Source organism: Cricetulus griseus, chromosome 5, assembly GCF_003668045.3.
Source record: "Cricetulus griseus strain 17A/GY chromosome 5, alternate assembly CriGri-PICRH-1.0, whole genome shotgun sequence".
NCBI classification, from domain to species: Eukaryota; Metazoa; Chordata; class Mammalia; order Rodentia; family Cricetidae; genus Cricetulus; species Cricetulus griseus.
This window is the reverse complement of record NC_048598.1, coordinates 54,268,724-54,292,957: the sequence shown is the minus strand read 5'-3', so window position 1 is coordinate 54,292,957 and position 24,234 is coordinate 54,268,724. Positions and strand designations below refer to the sequence as shown.

Sequence of the window (24,234 nt, the reverse complement as noted above, 5' to 3'; positions counted from 1 at the left end):
GTTTCCTGCTGGGCAGTGGTGGTGCCCCTTTAATCCCAGCACTTGGGGGGGAGGGGCAGCAGAGGCAGGCGGATCTCTGTGAGTTGGAGACCAGCCTGGTCTACAGATTGAGTTCCAGGACAGCCTCCAATGCAATACAGAGAAACCCTGTCTCGAAAAACAAACAAAAATTCTATTATGAACTTATTTTTTAAGTCAAATAAAAAAAAGAAAGCCATTATGATGCCTAACACTTTGTATGCCAATTTAAAAGATAAAATTTGGTGCTGGAGAGATGACTCGGTGGTTAAAAGCTCTTTCTGCTCTTCCCGAAGACCTAAGTTTGGTTCCCATCTTCCACATCAGGTAGCTCACAACCAGTTCCAGGGGATCTGATGCCCTCTTCTGACCTCTATGGGAATTACACATGTGTGGTGCACAGACATACCACAGGATGAAACATTCAGACACATAAAATAAAAATAGCTTTAATTTTTTATTATTTTACTTTATGTGTATGGGTGGTTTTCCTACATGTATATCACATATAAGCCAGAAGAGAGTGTCAGACCCCCTGGAACTGGAATCGCAGCCAGTTTCCTGTCATGTGAGTGCTGGAAGCAAATCTAAGAGCAATCAGTGCTCTTAACTTCTGAGCTATCTCTGCAGACCCCAAAATAAATGTTTTAAGTTTTTTTTAATTAAATTAAGAAAAAATATGGTTCTGGCTAGTCTATCTCAGTTTCCAAAGCTTTCATCCAAGTTGGTCTAGACTCTGAGCTAGGCCCAGTTTATCTTTTAAGTATTATTAATGTTCTCCTAGATCTTGTTATCTTTGACTTGAGCACCTATGATCTCAGCAAAGGGTACCAGAAAGGTCTCTAAATCAAAAGTAGTATCAAGGTACTATGACTTACTGCAACTTATCTACTGTAACCTTGTAAAAAGAGAAAAACTGTCCCCAAGTATTATATTGGTATTTTATCTAACATGCCAAGATGATAGTCTATAGTTGTTCAAGTGGCCATGACCAAAACAAGGGGGCAAAAAGGAGCAATTGTCCAGATAATTCTTATTGTGTTAATAGTTAACAGATGAGTCTAACCAAATCTTCAGGGTGAATTGGTGGTAACGTGGGTGGCTTGGTTACTAGTAGCTCCAGTCCCTATATTTTGAAAATCTTTTATGTACCTTAAGAGCACTTCAGATAAGCCAAGCAGTGGTGGTGCTCGTTTTTAATCCCAGCACTTGGGAGACAGAGGCAGGAGGATCTCTGAGTTCAAGGTCAGCCTAGTCAACAAGTTGAGTTCCAGGACAGCCACGGCTACACAGAAACCAAGTCTCAAAGCCCTCCCCTCCAAAAAAGAGTCCTTCAGATCCTAGAGAGACAAATTGTATCTCTTTTGTCAACTGGCTTCTAAGACTCCTTAAGCCAATAAAGGTTCAATGATGGTTCCCCAATAGAACAGGCAAGATGAAGTAGTTCATATCTATAATCTCAGTGCTTGGGGAACTAACACAAGAGTCCTGCCATGAGTTCGGCTACACAGTGAATTTCAGACTATCCTAAATTATGGTTTAAGACTCTTTTTCAGAGAAAAAGAAAAAGAAAAAGAAGCATACAAACCAGAAAGTTATTTGATTTAACATCAAATCTTTGAGCAGATTAATCTTTAACTGAATTTACCTTGTATTGAGTATATGCATTCAATTCAAAGGCCAAGTCTGTAAATGTGAAGGAATTTTTCTATTACATTTGTAGGTGAAAAACAAATATTCCATAGCTATTATCCCCTTTCTCTCCTACTTCAAGAGATGACTGACTGTGAAGAGTGCATCAACTAACAGACATTGCACGTCACAATCAAGGGTGTTAGTGAAGAGAGGAGAGGCACCAAGGCAATCAGTCTCTTGATAAAGGCAGAGAGAGACAGAACTGGAAGGGGAGGGTTTATCATGAGGGAGAGAGACAGAACTGGAAGGGAGGAGGGTCTAACATGAGTGACTTTCCCGAGTAATACACAAATGTGTGGGAAGGACTAAACTTAGCTAATGGAGTCACTTTAAAAGAAACAAGGTTCAGCTGGTAAGCATGCTTGTTGAGCAAGCCTGCCAGCTGAGTTCCATCTCCAGAACCTACAATGGAAGGAGAAAACTGACTCCTCTAAGCTGTCCTTTCAACTCCACACATACATGATGGCACACACATACCTGCACTCTTACACATACAAACACACACTAACCAAAATAAAGACAATAAACAAGGTTATGAGTTACACCAAAAATAATACTTAATATAAAGGTGGAGAATGATTGAGGAAGACACCTGCTGACCTCTGTCCTTCACATGTATGGAATTCACCCTTCCAAAGAGTTCAAAACTTTAGTTTAAATCTTATTTAAAGTTAAACGTAGTTCTCTTAGTTTCTACCACATCTTATATCCAATTCCTTGTTCAGTGGGCTATAGGGCTTTGTGATTCAAATCTGAAAAATCAATACGGGCAACTGCTCTTCTTCCTAGCTCTCTCCCTTCCTCCCTCTCACTCACACATACACATTCACACTCGCACACACACGCACGCACGCACGCACGCACACACACTTCACAGGCAATTGCTCTCCTTCCTAGCTTTTCACACACACAACTTCTCTTGGTTGTTTCCTCCTCTGTAAAGTGGGAATTACATTATTACCAACTACACCCATTGCAGAAGAACATTACCTACAGGGACTTAGATGAGAGAAGACACGTGAAATCATTTTTAAACAGAAATACACTATATAAATACTGATTGCTATATATAAATACTTCAGGTGGTGCACTGAGTACTATAGGATGATAGGAGAATTTTCTTCCACATGAAAGAGCAATAATAGAGTTCGAGGCCAGCCTGGTCTCCAGAGCGAGTGCCAGGATAGGCTCCAAAGCTACACAGAGAAACCCTGTCTCAAAAAAACCGAAAGAAAGAAAGAAAGAAAGAGAAAAGAAAAAAGGGCAATAATAACAATTTTAAGCTATTCGCTAAATATATTTAAGGAGGGGTCCTTTATTTTTTTTTTTTCCGAGACAGGGTTTCTCTGTAGCTTTGGAGGCTGTCCTGGAACTAGCTCTTGTAGACCAAGCTGGTCTCCAACTCACAGAGATCCGCCTGCCTCTGCCTCCCGAATGCTGGGAGTAAAGGTGTGCACAACCACCACCCGGCTTAAGGAGAGATCTTAAGGCAAACTTGAATTATTATTTAAAAGTGGATTCTTCTGTGAACACATTCACTTTGTACAGAAAGAAAAAGGAAAAGAAGAGAGCTGGGGATGTACTCTGTTGGTAGAGTTCCTGCTTTGCATGCTCAGAGCTCTGGGCTGAGGCACTTCAAAGACTTGGGCAGTCCCACCACTGGGGACATAGAGACAGAAGGCTCACGGAGAGCTCTAAGTCAACCTGAACTACATGAGATTCTGTGTTCAAAGGGGAAGAAGGAAGGAGAGTGGGTGCCCAACTCTCAGCTCACCAAAATAACTAATGAAGTTCAACTGGGGAGAGGGGGTGGAGTTAGCACAGTCAGTATTCAGAGAATATTGTTGCATAAGTGAGAGAAATCAAGGCGCTATTACCAAACTCTCAGATTACCTGCAATCCATATATATAGTCATTTCTATTTTTTAAAGATAATCATTTCTATAGAGGGCTTCAGAAATTGAAAGTCTATTCCATAAGTATCAGACAGAAATAATACTGTCCCTGACACATAACAATGAGGTCAAGGGTGTTCTAAGGGTGCCACACATCAGCAAAACAAGTGTCGTTTCAGAAGAGCTGTCTGTCTTAATCCACTACTGGAATTTTTCTTTAACTGACCGAAGGCATTTTGATAACTGGGCCCACACAAATAGAAAGGGTGTCAGGCTAATAACACTAAGTGTATGCATGAGTGACGTGACCGTACAGGCACAAGATAGAAGTAAAAGATGACTAATCTATAGCGATAACACCAAGGACCAAATCATCAGTCACCATGACAACCCAAGTAGGTGGAGGGAAATACAAACACTAACCAGTCACCCAGGTGACACCTGTCCTTCAGGTAAAGACCCTAACCTTAGGGTCTGAAAAAGACTTGCTGAGTGGAAGGAGGTGACCAAGAATGCACGTGAGTTGGCTGAAGTTGCATAGTCTTTGCAGGAGGGCTCTACGGTGACACTAACAATACTTTTGGTGAGGTAGTCGCAGGGTCACAGGCTTGCAGGCAAAAGACCCCCCTTCCCCCGACCGAAATGGGAGTCCTACCTGGTGCAGGGCTGTCAAGCCGTCCACGTTGACCGTGTTGATGTCCGCACCTCTTGCCAGAAGCTTTTTCACCTCGTCCGTGTCCCCGCTGGAGCAGGCAGCCAGAAAGACCGCACCGTCCTCGAAGCGGACCCTGGGGCTCCCGCGTCTTGTCTGCAGCTGCCGCCCCGTGCCCTGTCGCTCCACGGGCTCCTGCTCTGTCTGCGAGCCCCGCCAGCGCCGCAGCTGCTCAGCCCGCCGCGCTCGCGCCGACTCTGCCCGCTTCCCTCCCAGGTGCTCCAGCTCCGCCATGGCTCTAGCCTCCGCAGCTGCTGCCAAAACTACCACCACCAGAAGGCTGGTAGCCTTGTGTGGCCGCCACCGCCTCCCTCGGAGGGCTTCAGCTGGGAAATGAAGGCGGAGGACCCCGCGCCGCCATCTTTACTCCTCCAGGCACTAGCACCGCCCACTCGCTCCTTTAGCTTCAGCACGCAGGCGCTACTCAAGTCCCTTGTCATCACGGGACTTGTAGTAAGACACCTGATCTAAAGCCACGCTGTGACCCTATGGGAACTACATATCCCTACATGCATTAGAAATCTGTCAAGGACAAGATGCACCCTTCTCTGCTGCTGGACCTAGCCCAGACACCTTTGCCCTGAAGCTGCATCTGCCCCGACCAGTGGCAACCTCTTTCTCTAGGCATTTTGGGAATCGTAGTTTATTATTGTTGTGAACACTAAACTTAGCTCCCTTAATTATCCCTTAACACTAGAAGAGTGAAAAGGCAGCAGTAATTAACCTTATTTTCTAGAAGGGAGGACTAAACAGAACTAAAGTTCATGTCCTGGTTTTACATCTAATTTTATTAACATGTACTAGTTGTGAATGTGCATGGGTAAAAGCATTCATACGCATGCAATATTACAGTTTTACATAAAGTATTTTCAATATGACATTTGTTCCAAATCCATAAATATTCCTGAATTGTTGAAATTTTTCATCAAAAATCTGAAAATATTAGATCATTATAAAGGGAAGCTGTGTTACATCCTAACATATAAGCACTTGCCCGTTCCTCATTTTCTATTCGAATAATCTAGGGATCATATGTTGAAGAAAGAAGCTGCTCTAAGAAGCTCACACCTGTAATACCAGCACCAGGAAGGCTGACATAGGATTGCCAGGAGTTTTAGGGCAGCCTGGACTATGTAGTTCATTTATTGTCTGCCTGGGCTACAGAATGAGACTTTGTCTCAAATTCTCTTCCCTCCAAACAAAACAAAACAAAAAAGAGGGGAGAGAAGAAAAATAGAAGGCAGGAAGGGAAGGAGGGGGTGGGAGGAGTAGTGCTGACTTGTACTCTCAGTTCTTGGGAGGTTCCAGCAGGGTGTAAGTTCAAGGTCATCCTTTTCTTCCTAAGCAGCCCAGATCAGCCTGGACTATAGGACACTTTGTCTCAATAAAACAAAAACTTAAAAAAAAAGTAGTGATATTTTCTTGGTAATTTGTCAACATGGAACTTCATCTTGTTGATAATTTAAATTCTCCAAAGTTCCTAAATAGAACTCTACCTAAAGAAAAAAGAATTTAATATCAAAGTAAGGTAGGAGATGGCATAATAAAACTTACCTATAATCTGAGAGGATCGAAGGATCTGAGTCCAGCCTAAGCTACCAAAGGAGACTGTCTCAAATACAAACAGATAAATCAGGAAAGATTACTTAACCATCGGCTTAACTCTCTTTGCAGTCCTCCTGTACTATTTTAATATTATGTTCCTAGTGAATGACAGCTACTCAGCTTTGTATTTCACTATTTGTATTTTATATTTTACCAACACACTGATTTTTAGCAAGAGCTTTAAAAGTGAGATAAAATTTCCAGGGACCAATGTTATGTCATGTAGGACTGCATTCTGTTTTGTTTTGTCTGATATGGAGTCTCATTTGCTCAGGCTGGTCGAAGATGAATGTGCAATCCTGATCCTTCTGACTCTGCCTCCCAGGTTTTGGCTATGTTCTCCTTTTTGTTCTCTCTCTCTCTCTCTCTCTCTCTCTCTCTCTCTCTCCCTCTCCCTCCCTCCCTCTCTCCCTCTCTCCTTCCTGCTATCCCTCTGACTCTCTCTCTCTTCTTACATTCTTTTTTTTCTCTTTTGGTTTTTCGAGACAGGGTTTCCCTGTAGCTTTGGAGCCTGTCCTGGAACTCACTCTGTAGACCAGGCTGTCCTTGAACTCACAGAGATCTGCCTGTCTCTACCTCTGACTGGGATTAAAGGCAAGCACCTCGGCTGCCACCACCACCCAGCTACATTCTTTTTTTTTTTTAATTATTGTTTCTTTGAGGCAGGTTCAAGTTGTCAAGAAACCAGGCTTGCTTCAAACCTGTGGTTTTCCTCTTGCCTCAACTTCCCAAGTACCAGAAATAAATAAATATATATATGCTTAGATTTCAAAAGGAATTCAGGCTTGGGGCTGGAATGTTCATAGAATGAATGCCAGGCACACACTGTATAAACCAGGTATGGTCACAACATTTGCCTGTAATTCCAGCACTTGGGAAGTGGGGGCAAATGGGTCAGAAGTTCAAAGCTATCTTTATGTAGGGGATTTGAGGCCAACTTTGGGCAAAAAGAGACCCTGTCTCATAAATAAATAAATAAATAAATAAGTCTCAATGGTAGGTTCCAGAAAACAGGAGGAATACTGAATACTACTATCTGACTATAACTATTGTATTTGTTGGTTTTCTTTTTTCTTGTGAAGGTAAGAGTATAACACTTCCTTTGTAGACTTTTACAGAAAGCAGCAAAGGCTTAATTCTTTAGAAAATTAAAGTGCATACCTACCTAATTAGAGAGAAAATGCACCAGGGCCCCAGACTTAGCACAACTGACTCCAGGAAGGAAGTTCCATTCAGGCTGTAAAACTTAGCACATAGTATCATCTGACAAAACTAAAACCAAGACCTAAATCCATCAAAATCCATAGTTCGGGAAAAGCCTCTAAATACTTTTTGGCATCTGAAGTTCTGCTTCTGGATAACTGTTCTTCTTAACTGAAGTATATCAACCCAGAACATGGTTTTTGTGCTTGAAAACTCACCCTGAGAAAGGCTCAGTGCTACTCTGGGATTCTGAACACCCAGTGTAGTCAAAGACCAGCCGGCTAATAAAGACTTTCCGTTGGCTTAAACCCATGTCTGGGCACTCTTCTCGGGTGACTACTTCACAATGTATAATCCAGCTATATGATTACTAAAAGTAATAATAATTATTAATATCTTAAATAGTTTAACTACATCAGTCAAAAATTATACCACAAAACATCTATCCTCCTATGAAAAGTTTTTGTTCTTTAAAGTTAAAGCTATGCTTTTCCCCCAAAACATCTTCACGCAACCAAAACTCCCTTAACTTATACTGTCAGTTCATTAAACAAGTTTGATAGCTTAAGTTTCCTAAATAAATACCCTTAAAAAAATACTTTAAAGATTTATCTATTTATCTGCCTGCATGTCTGCACACAAGTGTATGCAAATACACACCAAGGCCAGAAGAGGGCATCAGTTCCCTGGGTCCTGGAGCTATAAGTGTCTGCGGGACCACAGCTTGATAATAGGTTCCGGGATCTGATCTCAGGTCTTCAAAATTGAATAGCAAGTGAGACACCTGAGACAGCTCTCCAGCTCCCTAATAAAACATTTGTAACTACAAGTTAAGTCCAAACAAACAATCCTGTGTACAAATAAAACACATTTTATTTTATTTGGTTTTTCGAGACAGGGTTTCTCTGTATTGTTTTGGAAGCTGTCCTGGAACTCAATCTGTAGACCAGGCTGGCCTCGAACTCACAGAGATCCGCCTGCCTCTGCCTCCCGAGTACTGGGATTAAAACGTGCGCCACCAACGCCTGGCAAAACATAATTTTTATATTTTCAAAATAACTGGTCCTGGAAAATGATTCAGTACTTGTTTTGCAACCACGAGGAACTGAGTTCGAGTCCCCAGCACCGACATAAAAAGCCAGGCACAGCTGATTGCACATCTAACCTCAGCATTGGGAAATACATGGTGAATCTCAAGATCTGGCAGGCCAGCCAACTGAGATGTGCTCCTGCTTCTGTGAGAGACCCTGTCTCCAGGCAATAAGGTGTAGAAAATAGTGGAAGACCCCAACACCCTGGACCCCACATGAGCTACTCGGGTGCACATACTTACCTGCACACTTGAATGTATCAAATATATACACCACATACTCATACCGCATGGCACACTCATTCACTAAATAAATATAACTGGTCCAACTCAGATGTCATTGTGTAAAACAAATACTTTTTATCATGTAATAATTTTCCACATCCACACTTTAATTGTAACATTAGAGCACTCTACTTTTAAAAAAATAATGACATGTGGGCCACCGGGCACATGCTTGTAATCTTAACACATAGAAAATAGAGGCAGGAGGATCAGGAGTTCAAGTCTAGCCTTGGCTACATAACGAATTTGGGGCCAGCTTGAGCTATATGGGACCCTGTCTCAAATAAACAAAATAAAATAAATAGTGATAATACCTAGGTGGGATGACTGTTGTGAGTTTTGGGCCAACCTGAAATTCAGAATGAGGCCCCCCGCCTCAAAAATCCTAAATTGGGGCCAAGTGTGGTAGCACATGCCTTTAAACCCAGAACTTGGTAGGCAAAAGGCAGTTGTATCTCTATGAGTTGGAGGCCAGCCTAGTCTAAATAGCTAGCCCCAGGCCAGGCCAACTGGATTCATAGTGAGACTAAATTAACTAATTAAAAAATAATAACATTTAGGCCAATCTTTCTGGTCTCTATCCCCATGCGTAACATACCTCCCTCTGGTGGACAAATGGAAACTGTACACTGTACACTGTACTCTTGTCTTTCCCCTCCTTTCCTTTGTCCAAACTACAGTTGATCCTTCCCACCAAACTCAATACAGTTGTGACTTTTCTAAGAGACATTTGTAATTCTGTTCTTCAGAGAACCATCCAAGGAAGGTTCCGTTTCAGTTCTGAAGGTGGAACGAATTGACATACAGCCATTGTTGGAATAGAAAGAACAAGATGTTGAAAGGATTAAGTAGCAGGAAATGGCAGTAGCAAAACAAGCAGCAACTCCAAAATGGTAGCAGAAAACACTTCACTGAAATGAGTAAATCCTAACCATAAATGTAGAACCTTAAAAATCAGGTTATACTCATGGATTTCATTGAGGAAACCTCGGAAATCTACAGGACCTCCTGTAGTAGTAGTTCAGTACTTATCCCTTGCATAGGTGTGGACTTTGGGAGCCCATTCAACATAGAAGAATACTCCCTGAGCCTAGACACACGGGAGTGGGCCTAAGCCCTATCCCAAAGGATATGATAGACTCTGATGACATCCTATGGAAGGCCTCACCATCCAGGGGGAGCAGAAAAGATATGTGATAGGTAGGGTTTTAGTTGGGGGGGGGATAGGGGAGGATGGGAGGGAGAAGGGAACTGGGATTGTCATGTAAAACAATCTTGTTTCTAATTCAAATAAAAAAATCTGAAAAATTATAATTAAAAAAGAAAAATAAATAAAAAGTATCAATTAAAAAAGGAAGGAACAGGAAAAAAGAAAAAATCAGGTTATACTATTGTGTGATTCTTTCTAGTTTATAATTTTATAATTTATATAATTCATTAGCTAGCCACTGGTTCAATCCTACAACTAGTGGGTGAAGGGACCAGACCCTCACTCAGCCCCTGCTTTAGCAGCCATGACAGGCTACAGAGAAGACATGTAGGCCTCTAACACAGGGAAACTCCATATCCTCTGGCCTCCCGGAGCCTGGGGCCAAAATTGAACACACAGAAACTCCAGATGCCTCCTCCCCACCCCCAGCCTCCTAAATGCTTGATTCCTGGGAACCTCCCCTGTAGTTTCCAGGATACAGTTCTGAAAACTATTGGTGTCTATGAACAACAGGCCAACCTGCAAGAAACAAGACAAAGCCATAGAAACAACAGAATGTTCCCTCTCAGCACTGATCAATGAGAATAACTGATACACAGGTATTTCATGCCAAAATATGACTTTGAAAAATTCTCCTAATTATTCCCAAATGTCAACCAATCAGAAACCAAGCTGTACCTACTGATGTAATCCTGTAACTTTTGTCTTTAAAACCTAGCAGTGGACAGGGAATTTCACTTTCTCTGGTGGCTGCTGCATCAGCAAGCTAGACAAGGTCCCTGTCATGGTTGGATAAAATAATAAAACCTTGGAGGCTGGAGAGATGATGGCTCAGAGGTTAGGAGCACTGATTGCTCTTCCAGAGGACCTGAGTTCAATTCCCAGCAACCACATGGTAGCTCACAATCATCCGTTATGAGATCTGGTGCCCTCTTCTGGTGTGCAGATATACATGGAAGAAGAATGTTGTATACATATTAAATAAATAAATTCTTTTTAAAAAAATAATAAAACCTTGCTTTTACAGTTCAGTGGGTCTGTCTCCCTGGCGGTCTTTGGGGATTCTCACAACTTGGACACAACAGTGGGACACCCAGAGGAGAATCATAGTCAGAGTCCTAATGAATTTGAGGGTCTCCACAAGACAAAACACACCATGCAACCTTCATGAGGAATCAGTTGCTGCTTACCATCAGTTTGGACAAAATGCAGAAATCACTGCAGTAGCCAAAATTATATTGGTTTACAAGTTCAGAGAGAGACGGACTGCTATTTCTATGCCAACACTGCTCTGAAGCTGCACAATAATCTAGGAGCAGTTAAAGTTAAGAGGAAGGATGGCTGGTTGGTTGATTTGGGGTCCTATCCCCAAGGTTCCCATAGTCTTAGCCGAATCCCAGCTCTGCAGAGTCTCAGGTCTTGAGGTGCCCTTTCCAGCTGTGTAGTAACTTGGCTATAAGCACATACTTCCTTGTTCAGAAAATTTTACCTTTCTAGAGTTGGAAAAGAGCTTAAAAGTCACTTATTGGGGCTGGAAAGATGGCTCAGTGGTTAAGAGCACTGGCTGCTCTTCTAGAGGACCCTACATGGCAGCTCATCGCTGTCTGTAACTCCTGTCCCAGGAGATTTAAAGCTCTCACACAGACACACATACAGGCTAAACATCAATGAACATAAAATTAACTAATTAAAAACAACCTGTCCAACTTTTTTTTTTTAAAAGGCATTTATTTCAGGGTAGGTGTGTGACTGAGGGATCAAAAGTTGTCATAGTAAGTAGGAAGATGTAAAGGGGGAGGGAAGAGGGTATCATCCTACTTAGCGCCCATGTAGCGCAAAGGATCACTTTTGCACTGCCCTTAACTTGCTCAGCTTTCACTTGAACTCTTACAATGGTGAAGAAATCCACTCTGCCGGCTTTATTCTTCAGAATCCTGGTGGAATGCTGTGTCCAGCCGAATTATAGGTTAAAAATACATTTTCTTTTTCCCAGCTGGAGGAAATCTATGTAGCAAGAGTCTCAAATTCTCGATCTTTTTTTTTCAATGAGCGAACTTTACTATTAAAACAGCTAAAATATTACAAAATATTCTTTTAACATTTTCTTAATTCTTGGGAATGCCATAAATGTATACATTGAAATAGGATCATATACACTTACTTCCAACTCTAACCAAATCTCCAACAGAGCCCATGCCAAAAATGTTGCGCCTTTTCAAAAAATTATAATCCACCTTGACCTATTAGAGCGTTGTGGGTTTGGCGTCTGCCTTTCATTGTAGCTCGAATTCTCGATCTTTTTATCTCAATATGTCTGCGCCACCATGTTCGGCTTTTATCTTTCAACTATTGGTCTTAAAACCTTGGGCAATGTGGGGCGCACCTAATTCCAGCCCTTGGGATGCCGAGACAGTAGTGCCAGGAGTTCTAGGTTAGCCTGAGCTGCATAGCAAGTTCCAAGCTAAGAAGGGCTGCAAATTAAAGCCCCCCCAGTCCCCCCCCCGCCGTCTCAAAGAACCGAAACAAAGAAATAAAGGCCGCTCGCTATTCAGCAGTCATTTCTCCAGATTACATTTGTCCAGTTGCCGCCGGTGGGTGGTGTGGTGACGGCGGCGGCGGCGGCACACGCCTTTAATTCCAGCACGCCGGAGGCTGAGGCAGGGGGATCTCTGAGTTCGAGGCCTGCCTGGTCTACAGAGCCAGTTCCAGGACAGGCTCCAAAGCTATACAGAGAAACCCTGTCTCGACAAACAAAAACAAACAAACAAACAAACAAGGTATGTCCAGACACTCTCTCATTTTCTCTCCTGTAGATGATGACTCGCAAGCACTCAGACAGCAGGGACTGGATTCCCGGTTCCGGGTGCGCGCGCGCCAATTTGAACCCTGCGTGAGCGGACGCACGCTCGGGGCGCTGGCCAATAGGCGTGCGCGCGCCTCTCCCGGGGCTGCTGCGGGCCAGTCAGAGACATTTCTTGGACGAGGGTGGAGTCATTTCAACGGTCCCCGGGGTCGGCGTGGGCACTGCAGCCACTGGCGGCAAGCTGAGCTGCTGAGGAGTACTGAGGGGCCACCAGAGAGGACGTACCCGAGTCACGGTGAGTCTGGGGAAGGACTCCGGTTCTCCCCCGAGCCGCCCGTGGAGGAACGCCGCGGGGAGAGAGAACCGTCCTGCGCGCGCCAAGGCTGTGTCTCCTGCGTCCTCCCTCCAGCATCCGCCCCTACCCACTCGGCTTCTGTTCGTTATTTACCTCAGGCCTGGGGGACAAAACAAAACGCCAGCGCTCCGGAATCTGAGGCGAATCCATCGTACAGGCTGCAAATGTGAAGATGCGCAGAGGGTGGAAGGACTGGGAACTGTCCTTTAATGTGGACGCACACACATGGGTGTGAAAAGATTTTGTGACTAGTCAGTGCGGTGTAAGCATACATTTGTGGGAAGTAATTACTGGGGGAAAGGCTAAAAGCACTGCTTAAAACATTAAGACACCTGTTGGAGCTAGATTGTAAGGAACTTTTTGTTTGGTGGTTTGGTTGGGAGTTTTGTTTTTTTTTTTTTTTTTGAGACAGGTGTCGCTGTAACCCAGGCTAGCATGGAATAGATTTCCCTGCCCAGGCGCCTCCGGTGCCTATGCCACCAAGCCCCGGCTCTGTAAAGAACCTTTATATTCAAGAAACACACGCTAGCAGATGACTTTTGTTTTTGTTTTTGTTTTTTTGAGACAGGGTTTCTCTGTGTAGCTTTGGAGCCTATCCTGGCGCTCGCTCTGGAGACCAGGCTGGCCTCGAACTCACAGAGATCCGCCTGCCTCTGCCTCCCGAGTGCTGGGATTAAAGGCGTGCGCCACCAACGCCCGGCTAACTAGCAGATGACTTTTAAGCCAAAGGACTTTTAAAAGAATTTATTTACTTTTATTTTATGTGTATGAGTGTTTGTCTGCATGTATGTATGTGCACCAAGTGTATGCCCGGTGCCCACCAGGCCAGAAGAGGGTGTTGAATCTCCTGGAACTAGAGTTACTGATAGTTATAAGCTGCCATGTGGGTGCTAGGGATCGAACCTGGATCCTCTGGAAGAACAGTTAGTGCTCTTAGTAGATAAACCATCTCTCCAGCCCCCAGAGGACTTTATGAATACCAGTTGTATTAACATAAAGAGTCTGGTTGCTTCTTTGAGAGAATATGCATCTTTTTTATTTTTCTATTCTAGCCCAATTAGCATGTTTTTCCACTGTGTTCTCATTTTATACAAAGATATAGTTTATAATTGTAGACAGGATTTTATTGCAATTGATTGTCAAAAGACAACTTTGAGGAGACTGTTCTCTCCTACTGTGGACTACTGGGATTGAAATCAAGTAGTTGTCAGGCCTACGCAGCAGGCGCCTTTACCCACTGACCTGTTTTGCCAGTCTCTCCCATATTTGGAAGGTTTTTGTTTTGCTTTACTGAAAATAATTCTTCACATTTACTGTATAAAATAATCCGTCGGGCTTAAAAAAAATGATAGAGGCTGGACATGATGGCACATGCCTTTAATCCCAGTACTCAGAGATAGACCAGTCTCTGAGTTTGAGGCCAGCCTGATTTACAAATCAAGTTCCAGGACTGCCAGGGCCACAAAGAGAAACCCTGTCTTGAAAAAAAAGAAAGGAAGGAAGGAAGTGGTGGTGCAGGCTTTTACCTCCAGCACTCCAGAGGAAGTAGCAGGCAGATCCCTGTGAGTTCAAGGCCAGCCTGGTCTTCAAAGAGAGTTCCAGGACAGCCAGAACTACACAGAGAAACTCTTATCTCCAAAAACAAACAAATAAAAAAATATTTATTAGCTGGACCTGGTGTAGGCTGAGATAGGAAAATCACAGGTTTAAGGGCTTACTAGAGTAAACTCATGGTCAGCCTGGACAACTGAGTCTTGGTTCAGTTCCTAGTACTGCAAGGAAAAGAAAGATGTGTAGCAAAATAAGCTGTAACTTGTGAGATTACATTTGTAATGTCCATTAAAATATTAGTGTCCTTTAGATGGTTACTAGCTGAGTGGGTATGTTTGTGGGTGTTCTTTTAGGTGAGAGACTTTGATTTTTTTTTTTTTTTTGAGACAGGGTTGCTTTGGAGTCTGTCCTGGAACTGGCTTTATAGACCAGGTTGGCCTTGAACTCACAGAGATCCAACTGCCTCTTGCCCCCCCGCCCCCCAGTGCTGGGATTAAAGGTGCGTGCAGCCACCACCACCACCACCACCCAGCCAGGTGAGAGACTTTGTGCATATTTGGATGTTAATGGCAAAAACAGAAAAATCAGGAATACTGGAGTGAGATGGGTTAATTGATAGAGTTCCCTGAAGAATTAGGATATTGTACAATCCATGGAGAGAATGTCAGACAGTTAAACACTAGTTTACAAGTGTCTCCGAATGTTGGCTGCATTGTTCTTGCTCTCACAAAGCATATGGACTGCACAGCTGCCCAGTCCCTCTCTGCCCAGACACGCTTAGGATGCATTTGAGAGCAGAATTGGACTTAGGCTCTGTCCTCATAACTTGATACCTTATTTCATTTTAAATTTCTTGAATTTTTATTATTTGTAAAGGTTCATGCAGAAATTAGAAAAAAAGTCAAGGCTTCCTTTGTCACAAGAATCTGTTCCTCATTCAATTGAAGCTGTGCCGAAATGCTAGTCATTGTGCCTATTTAAATCATGGTTGCTTCTTTTCTTTTCCAGTACACCCCCACAAGCCATTAGTGTGGAGCAGTGAACTGTTTGTGGTTCCTTTTACTTGAGATCATGCAGAGAGCTTCACGCCTGAAGAAAGAACTGCACATGTTAGCTATAGAACCTCCCCCAGGCATCACGTGCTGGCAGGAAAAGGACCGAGTGGATGATTTGCGAGCTCGTAGGTATCCCATCATGCCTGTGATGATGGTTGTAGCCTTATTGGAGATGGTCCTAAAATTCACATGGTAAGGTGAAGGAGCCCTGCCATCTTTCTCTCTTAGTTGATTTGCTTTCAAAATGTCTTTGACTTCTTATATCTTTTATTGGTTTGTAAGTAAAGTTGTCAGCTGAGCATTAGTGGCACAAGTCTGCAATCTCAGGGTTCTGGAGGCTGAGGCAAGAGAGAAAGGATTGCTTCAAGTTTGAAGCTAGCTGGGCTACAGAATGTGATCTTGTCTCAATGAGGATTTTGTTGGTGGGTGGGCAGGGACAGTGAGGTGGCTCTTAAGGGCATTTGCCACCAAGCCTGACAACTCAAGTTTAATCTCTAGGATCCATACTGTGGAAGGAGAGAACCAACTCCTATAAGTTGTCTTCTGACCCCTTGTACATGCCATGACATTGTGTGTACACACACAAAATAACTGTTAGTTAAAAAAACAAAAAAAACAAAAAACAGATTTAGGTATTAGCTTTGGGAAGTATTTGAAGCCAGGTGACAGACAGGAAACACTGCACGGAGACTCAGTTAAAGCCCTAATTGAATTACTGCCCTACACCCAGTTCCTTTTTTTTAAATAGATTTTATTTTATTTGTGTATGTGATCATTGAAGGAGCCAGAAGAGAGCATCAGTTCCTCTTGAGTTGGAGTTACAGGCTCTAGTTGTAAGCTACCTGATAGGACTGCCACAATTGGAACTCTGGTCCTTTAGAAGAGCAGCAAGCACTGTCACTGCTGAGCCATCTCTCCAGCCTCTGCATCTAGAACTATAGACCTTAGGAGGTTCATTTGATAGAGTTTCTGTTGTTTGTGTTACCCTTTGAGAAAGGGTCTCCTGTAGCCTAAGTTGGCCTCAAACTTGCTGTATGTCCTTGACTTTCTGATCCTCCTGTCTCCACCTCTGGTGTACTCAAGATTTCAACCTATGCTACCATATGTGGTTCATTTATTGTTTCCTGTTGAACTTAGGGCTTTGTGTATGCTAGGCAAGCACTCTGCTGAGCTACGTCCTCAACCCTCCAAATGGTTAGTTCAAATCATCTGGTTCCCTTTTAACTTTTCTTCCTTCCTATCTTTTCTCAAGAAATATTAGGTGGAGCCAACACACCTTATGAGAAGGGAGTTTTCACACTGGAAGTTATCGTTCCTGAGAGGTGAGTATGAATTACATGGTAAGACACAGACAGAACAGAATAGTATTTAGAGCATTAGTGTATCAATCCTAGTTGTACCATTCCCTAATGTAGTAAGTGGGGTTTTGTTTGTTTGTTTGTTTTTGTTTTTGTTTTTGTTTTTCGAGGCAGGGTTTCTCTTATTGTTTTGGAAGCTGTCCTGGAACTCTCTGTAGACCAGGCTGGCCTTGAACTCACAGAGATCCACCTGCCTCTGCCTCTGCCTCCCAAGTGCTGAAATTAAAGGTGTATGCCACCAATGCCCAGCTTTCCTCTTTTTTTTTTTTTTTAGTATGTTGTTTTTGTGTCTCTGGAGTTCAGTTTCTTTCTCTAAAATAGTGAACTACATCATAACTGAGTTCTGCCCCTCCAAAAAATTGTGATTTATATATTTTATATAACATAAAATTGACTCTTGTAACCATTTCAAGTATACATTTTCACACTGTTGTGCAACTATTACTATTATCTCCAGAACTTTTTCATATTCCCAGCTGTAACTACATACCCATCAAAAACCCACCCTGAATCGACTCTGACACCAACCCTTGGCAACCATCATTGCTTTTTCCACCTCAATGTTAAGGCCAGTTTCAGTCACATCTTTCAGATCTGTGTACAGAATGAAGAAGGGGTGAAATGAGTGTCTTAACTAATGAAGCTGGACATCTGTCTACCAAGTTGGGTCCTGGCCAAACTTGTTAAGCCCTGAATGAGTAGCTTAATTGTGTCACACATCAGTTCTGAAAATTCACTGGGAATTTTGCAAGGTTTGTGTGTCACTAAAGAGATATGATAACTAAATGCAATGTGTAAGTCCAGTTGGAGCCTGTTTGTAAAAATATTTGGAGACTGGAGAGATGGCTTTGTGGCTGCCCTTACAGAGGATATGAGTTCAGTTCTGAGCACCCATGTGGTCGCTCACAAACACCTATAACCCCTATCTCCAGGTGATCCTACACCCTCTTCTGGCCTCTGAGCGCCAGGCATGTACATGGTACACGGGCACACATATGTGCAGGCAATACACACATAAAAATAAATAAACCCTTTTTTTTAAAATTTGGAGAGCCGGGCTGTGGCACACACCTTTAATCCCAGCACTCGGCAGGCAGAGGCAGGTGGATCTCTGTGAATTCGAGGCCAATCTGGTCTACAGAGTGAGTGCCAGGACAGGCTCCAAAGCTATACAGAGAAACTGTGTTTTGAAAAACAAAAATAAACAAAAAAAAAACAACTAAATAACTAAAAGGAAATGTGGAGACTAGGAAGTTTGAATATTAAATAATAACTAAGCATTTGCTTTTATTTTTTTATTTTATTTTATCTTATTTTGTTTTTTTTTTTTTGAGACAGGGTTTCTCTGTGGCTTTGGAGGCTGTCCCGGAACTTGCTCTGTAGACCAGGCTGGCCTCGAACTCACAGAGATCCACCTGCCTCTACCTCCCGAGTGCTAGGATTAAAGGCGTGCGCCACCAATGCCCAGCCAGATAATTGCTTTTAAAAACTTTGCAGATGTAATAGTATTGCAGTAGGATAGTGTCCTTATTCTTAGGAGATACTTGGTAGTGTTTAGAAGATGGTAGATTTCTGAATGTTTTCAATACCATTAATTCAACTTCTTGATTGTTGGCAAATTTGGAAAAGATTTGCCTTCCAAATACAGTTTTTCTGACATTTTTCTAGTTCCATCATTATTTTATATAGTTACTAGTGATCAAGAAACTACTTAAAATGTAGAATAAGCCCTCACTCCCAACTGAGGTGCTTGTAAAATTGATGACAGTTGATAATTGATAGCGTCAATTATGGGGGGTGGAGCGTCAGTTTTATTTAAGACCTCCCATGGGTTAACCATGCTCTAGTGGGTGGTTCCACACCCATGAGTATATGGGCACCATAAACTGGACTTGGTGAATTATTTGAAAACTGGACTTGGTGAATTATTTAAAAAATAAACAAAAAAAAAGAGGCCTGGTATGGTGGTGCATTCCTGTAATCATGAAGCAGTACTAAAATAATTTCCTGTTCTTATACATGCACAGGTACCCATTTGAACCACCACAGATCAGATTTCTTACTCCAATCTATCATCCAAACATTGATTCTGGTGGAAGGATTTGTCTAGATGTTCTCAAATTGCCACCAAAAGTGAGTAGGAGTTAAAGAGTTGACTCTTTAGAGAAAATGCCAAGTTTTCTTGGTACTTGAAAGAGGGAAACAGGAGGATCAGGAATTAAAAGGTCATCCTCAATGACATAGCAAGTTCAAGATCAGCCTGGATTACATGAAAGCTGTCTCAGACAAAAAGTCCTTGGGTTATATACAATGTCACATTTGTTTTGATCTTCTGAGACAGTGTGTCACATAGCAAAGGATGGCCTTAAACTCCTGGTCCTCCTGCCTTTACCTAGTAAGTGCTGAGATTACAGGCATGACTCACCATGCCTGGCTCAACAATGTCACATACCAATACAAAAGCAATTGTTCGTTTGTGTATAGGGTGCATGGAGACCATCCCTCAACATCGCTACTCTGTTGACCTCTATTCAGCTGCTCATGGCAGAGCCCAACCCTGATGACCCACTAATGGCTGACATTGTACGTATCCCCATTTCCTCAGTCGAATATAGCTTTATCTGTACCTTTAATACTTCAGCAGCTAGAGCTTATCACAGCATATCATTGTTTCTCTGTTTTAATTCTGATTTCATTTCAGTCCTCAGAATTTAAATATAATAAGATAGCTTTTCTCAAGAATGCCAGGCAGTGGACAGAGACTCATGCAAGACAGAAACAGAAGGTATGATATTTGCTAATATTACCAGTTTGAGTATTATATCCATGGAGAGAGGAGGGGCTAATGAACCCTCACCCCTAACTGAGGCACTCGTGAAGTTGATAACAGTTGACAGTTGATAGTTCTGGGGGATGGAGCGTTGGTTTTCTTTAAGGCCTCTCATAGGTTAACCATGCTCTCTGGTGGGTGACTCCATACCCATGAGTATATGGGCAGTATAAATTGGACTTAGGGGGTTAGTTATATTTCAAAACAAAACATTTACAGACCCAGTATGGTGGTGGTACATGCTTTTAATCTCTGCACTCAGGAGGCAGAGGCAGTCAGAGCTCTGTGAATTTGAAGCCAGTTTGAGCTACATAGTAAGTATTTAGTAAGTTCCAGGCCAGCCAGGAACCCTGTCTCAAAAAAATTTTAAAGAGGGCACAATGTTGGAGAAAGATGGGGGGGGGGGCATATGGGAGGAGTTAGAGGGAGTAGGAGGGAGTGAATATCATTAAAATCCATTGTATGGAATTCTCAAAGAATTAATAAATATATATGCACATGTACACATATATATGTACATATACATATTAGAGTGTATGCTGGGATTGGAAAGACAGCTTAGTGGTTAAGAAGACATAATTCTCTTTTGAGGACCCTAATTCAGCACCCAGCATCCATCAGGCTTACTACTGCCTATTCCTCCAACTCGCACAGATCTGACACCCTCTTCTGGATTCCACAGGCAACTGCACTCACATGTATAGAAACACACACACACACACACACACACACACACACACACACACACACACTTAAAAATAAAAAATACATCTTAAAAAAAAAAAACAGATTTGTATCCCAGATCAAGCACTTATAAATAAATAAATCCAGTACTTGTCTAAATAATGTTTATTAAATTTGCTACATTCATACTATACTCTAGACTGACTAGTTAGGTTCTTTTTCCTGTTGTAACCGTCTAAAAATTGTTCAGCAAAATGCAACTAGCAGTTGGCCTCTTTCCTAACAGTTGTCATCTGTTGACAACACTAGAGGGCAGGCAGCATCTGCTCGATATTTTTATGTTCTTGTGAGTTGCAGGGATAGAGGAAGGTGACTCACTCGTTTTTTTGTTTTGTTTTGTTTTGTTTTTTCCTGATTTGTCCCTTTTAATATTGAGCCAGAGACTAGTTACAAAAATGAGAAGGTTGGGTTAGGAAGGAAAATTTTGTCTCTTATGGGACCATTCATGGAAAAGGGAGGGGGGTGTTTAAGTTGATAGAGTGGTTTGTTTTGTTTTGTTTTTATATAGCCCTAGCTGACTTGAACTTACTATGTTACCCAGGCTAGCCTGAAACTTTGTCGTCCTCTTACCATAGCCTCTTGATTGTTATAGGCATACATCATTACGTCTAACTTTTTGAGTTGATAAAGTTTGAAGTGAAAAAGTAAAAAAAAAAAAAAAAAAAAATTGATGATGATGCTTTTGGAGGAAATATATGCACACTAAAATCTTAAAAAGATATCAGGAAATAGCACTACAGAGCTTTGGCTTTTTTTCTATTAACATTGGTGTGAATGTTGTTATACTCCCTGTCTACTCTTAGGCTGATGAAGAGATTGGTGACTCTGAGGAATGCAACTCCACACAGAAGAGGAAAGCCGGGCCACTAGGAGGCATAGAAAAGAAATTCCACCCCGATGTTCAGAGAGTTTGTCCTGGTCCCTCTTAGTTAATGGAGTCTGTGACAAGGTGGTCTCTTTTGCTTGCTTTTCTTGGATGTTTTTCTTTGTGTTTGATGACATAATGTTTGTATCCTTATAAAAGACCATGTATGTTTATGAATTCTGCTATGCAGTGATTCTTTAAGGATACTTTGTTTTATTTATCTTGTACATATGTATTTTGAAAACTTTTAAACTTGAGAAATAAATACTACTTAATGTTAAGTATGTGTTTATCCTAAGCGTGTGTGTCTGGGAGCTATATGATCAGAATGTTAAAATATTTTGTCAGCTTACCATCACTAGAGACATGGGATGTTTGACTAGATGAAAAATAACTGTTAAAAATCATTACCTCTAGGATTTGGGGAGTATAGTTTTTCAGAAGCCTTAAAATTGTGGAATAAGGCAGTGTATACTTTTGGCAGTGTTTAATTGTTTTCAGCTTTCACTTTGTGATTTATATAGCTGGTGAGAATTACTGTACTGTAATTTCTATTTATTCAACAATCTGTTTTGTTGTCTGTTGAGACAGAATCTTGCCATGTGGCTAAGGCTAGCTAGCCTAAATGCACAGAAGAGTGCCTCTGCCTCCCAAGTACTGGGATTACAGGCATATACCACCATGCCTGGCCCATGACAAATGTTATTCTGAACAATTAGTTGCCAAACTTAAATCCCTATTGTGATTTCCTAACACACTTGTCTAATGGTGAATTTGGGGTGTTGACTGGCCAGCACTCTAACCTTCCAGTCCTGTAAGCCCTTACATAACAGTGATAACAGATTGGAGTATAAGTCAGTTGATACCTGTACTGTATGAAAGACTGGAGCTGCCTAGACAGAAAGGCTGTATAATGTCTGTCTTTGTATCCCAGTGTAGCAGTGATGGTTTTATACACAAGGTAAACGTCACATACCTACAGTGCATCTAGAGTGTTTGTTCTATATCTGCTCCTATACTGTCACTAAGTAGCAGTCTGTCATTCATGTGCTGGACTCATACAGAGAAGATAATGTGGATTTATCTGCTTCATTAGTGACAGCATTTACTAAAAATCAATTTCTAACTTCTACAGATTTATTTTTCAGTGCTGGTATTGATAACTTAGGGTCTTGCAGTATTGCAAAGTTAGATCACCTACCTTTAAAGAATTCTTTTATAAAATATTTAATTTGCCGGTCGGTGGTGGCGCTCACCTTTAATCCCAGCACTAGGGAGGCAGAGGCAGGCTGATCTCTGTGAGTTCGAGACCAGCCTGGTCTACAATTCCAGGACAGCTTCCAAAGCCATAGAGAAATCCTGTCTTGGGAAAAAAAAAAAAAAGTGTGTGTGTGTGTGTGTGTGTGTGTGTGTGTGTGTGTGTGTGTGTGTGTGTGTATACCTTATGCATGCAGGAACCCAAAGGGCATCAGTTCCCCTGGAACTAGAGTTACAGATGGTTGTTAACTGCTGGGACCTGAAACCAGGTTTTCTGCAAGAGCAGTAAATACCCAACCACTGAGCCATCTCTCCAGCCCCCCCTTATAGAATTCTTGAACCCACTTCTTAGAGTCAGTTACTATTCTCTTTTTTAAAGTCTAGGAATTAATTTTATCCCAGGTTTGTATCTTAACTCATTAGACAGACTTAGAATTCCTAATAACCATTAATATGTCAATTAGGGTGATTTCAGCTGTGCGTGAAATCCATTGCCTCACTAAATGGAAAGGAGTAGGGTAAATGTGGATTGATAATTCTAAGTCTGATTTGGCTTCCTTCCTAAGACCTTCCACGTGGCTTCCATTTGCAATGAAGATAACTACAGCAAAAGACTAGTCTACTTCCCTGACCCATAAGACCCTTCATGCTTTATCCTCATACACCCCATTCCCCCTTATACACCTCCTACATCTGCCATGATAATCTCAACTCAAATGCAGCCTCAGCTCATCATCCACTCTAAAGCAACCAAGAGCCTCAGGTACTCTCTGACCATAACTCATTACTCAATTAGTTTTCTTCATACCTTAACTAAGCATGTTGTCTATTGTCTGGCTCCATGGGCTGGGGATAGAGTGGCTACAAAGGACTTCTCACAAAACAATAGCAGAGCTGAAAGTAGAAGTCATCCATCCATCCATCCCTTTGAAGATTATAGAGGACTTGGGCTGGGGAAGAGAAGATGTCCAAAGATTAGAAAAGTTCAAATTCCTTCTCATTCGGGGAAGGATGGGAAAATAGCTGAAAACATGGACAAAGTCAAGACCTAGCTGTTATCTGGGAGGTGGAGACAGGAGGATCAGGAGTTCAAAGTCATCATAGGCTACATATCAAATTTGAGCCAACTTGGGTTCCAAGACCTCATCTTTCTTTTTTAAATTTATTTAAAATTTAAATTTTTAAAATTTGATGAATTTTTTCAAAAGGAAAAGGAAAAGCCAGTTCCAGCTCTGATAGGTACTGCTTATCAGTTGTGTATTCTTAATATTAGAGCTTCCCTTTTGGTTTTTGCCTCTGTAAAGTAGCCACATGGAGGTACTTATCTCAGAGTGTGTTGTGAGCATGGAATGAAATAATGCTTGTAAAGCATCCTGCATGGGGCCCAGCAAGGTTGACATTTGTACAGTACTTGCACGGGGGTGGAGACAGTGATCTAGCTATAGGTAAGCCCTTAGGAACTGCCATGTCCTCAGCCTGTTTGCCAGTCTGCTTTGTTCCTGGGACAACCAAACTGAGCAGTGTTTTCAACTCCAAACCCCTAATTAAAGGGGAGAGATGACATCCATGACTGATCATATAAACATTGCAGATTCCAAGTTCCTCTCTCCTGCTGCCCCCCACCCCACCCAGTCCCCCTCTTCACCTCTCCCCACAAGCTATCTAAATAGGAACAGATTTTACCACCCACCTTGTGGGCAGAC

General features: G+C 42.1%; 2 protein-coding genes across 9 annotated transcripts in view; one reads left to right on the top strand and one right to left on the bottom strand.

Moving 5' to 3' along the window:
- Ppp1r12b (protein phosphatase 1 regulatory subunit 12B) overlaps positions 1-4,697 on the bottom strand; it is a 207,084-nt gene extending 202,387 nt beyond the window's left edge. For all 6 annotated transcript variants that reach the window (XR_004770351.1, XR_004770352.1, XM_027417535.2 and 3 more), the window contains exon 1: positions 4,264-4,697. Coding sequence is in view for 4 of the 6 variants with exons in the window: in XM_027417535.2 (XP_027273336.1) it covers positions 4,264-4,554 (291 nt within the window). In the remaining 2 variants the exon portion in view is untranslated. The remainder of the gene's footprint in view (positions 1-4,263) is intronic.
- Positions 4,698-12,654: 7,957 nt separating this feature from the next.
- On the top strand, positions 12,655-21,555 carry Ube2t (ubiquitin conjugating enzyme E2 T). 3 transcript variants are annotated; one of them, XM_027417543.2, is made up of 8 exons: positions 12,695-12,811; positions 12,970-13,133; positions 15,431-15,602; positions 16,730-16,799; positions 18,863-18,968; positions 19,320-19,418; positions 19,537-19,620; positions 21,213-21,555. In XM_027417543.2, exons 3-8 carry the CDS (start codon positions 15,494-15,496, stop codon positions 21,336-21,338), a joined length of 594 nt encoding a protein of 197 aa, XP_027273344.1. In that variant the 5' UTR covers positions 12,695-12,811; positions 12,970-13,133; positions 15,431-15,493; the 3' UTR covers positions 21,339-21,555. The 3 variants fall into 3 exon arrangements, with proteins under 3 accessions (XP_027273345.1, XP_027273343.1, XP_027273344.1); XM_027417542.2 differs by lacking the exon at positions 12,970-13,133 and having other exon boundaries at positions 12,656-12,811; XM_027417544.2 differs by lacking the exons at positions 12,970-13,133; positions 19,537-19,620 and having other exon boundaries at positions 12,655-12,811.
- Positions 21,556-24,234: the final 2,679 nt, after the last annotated feature.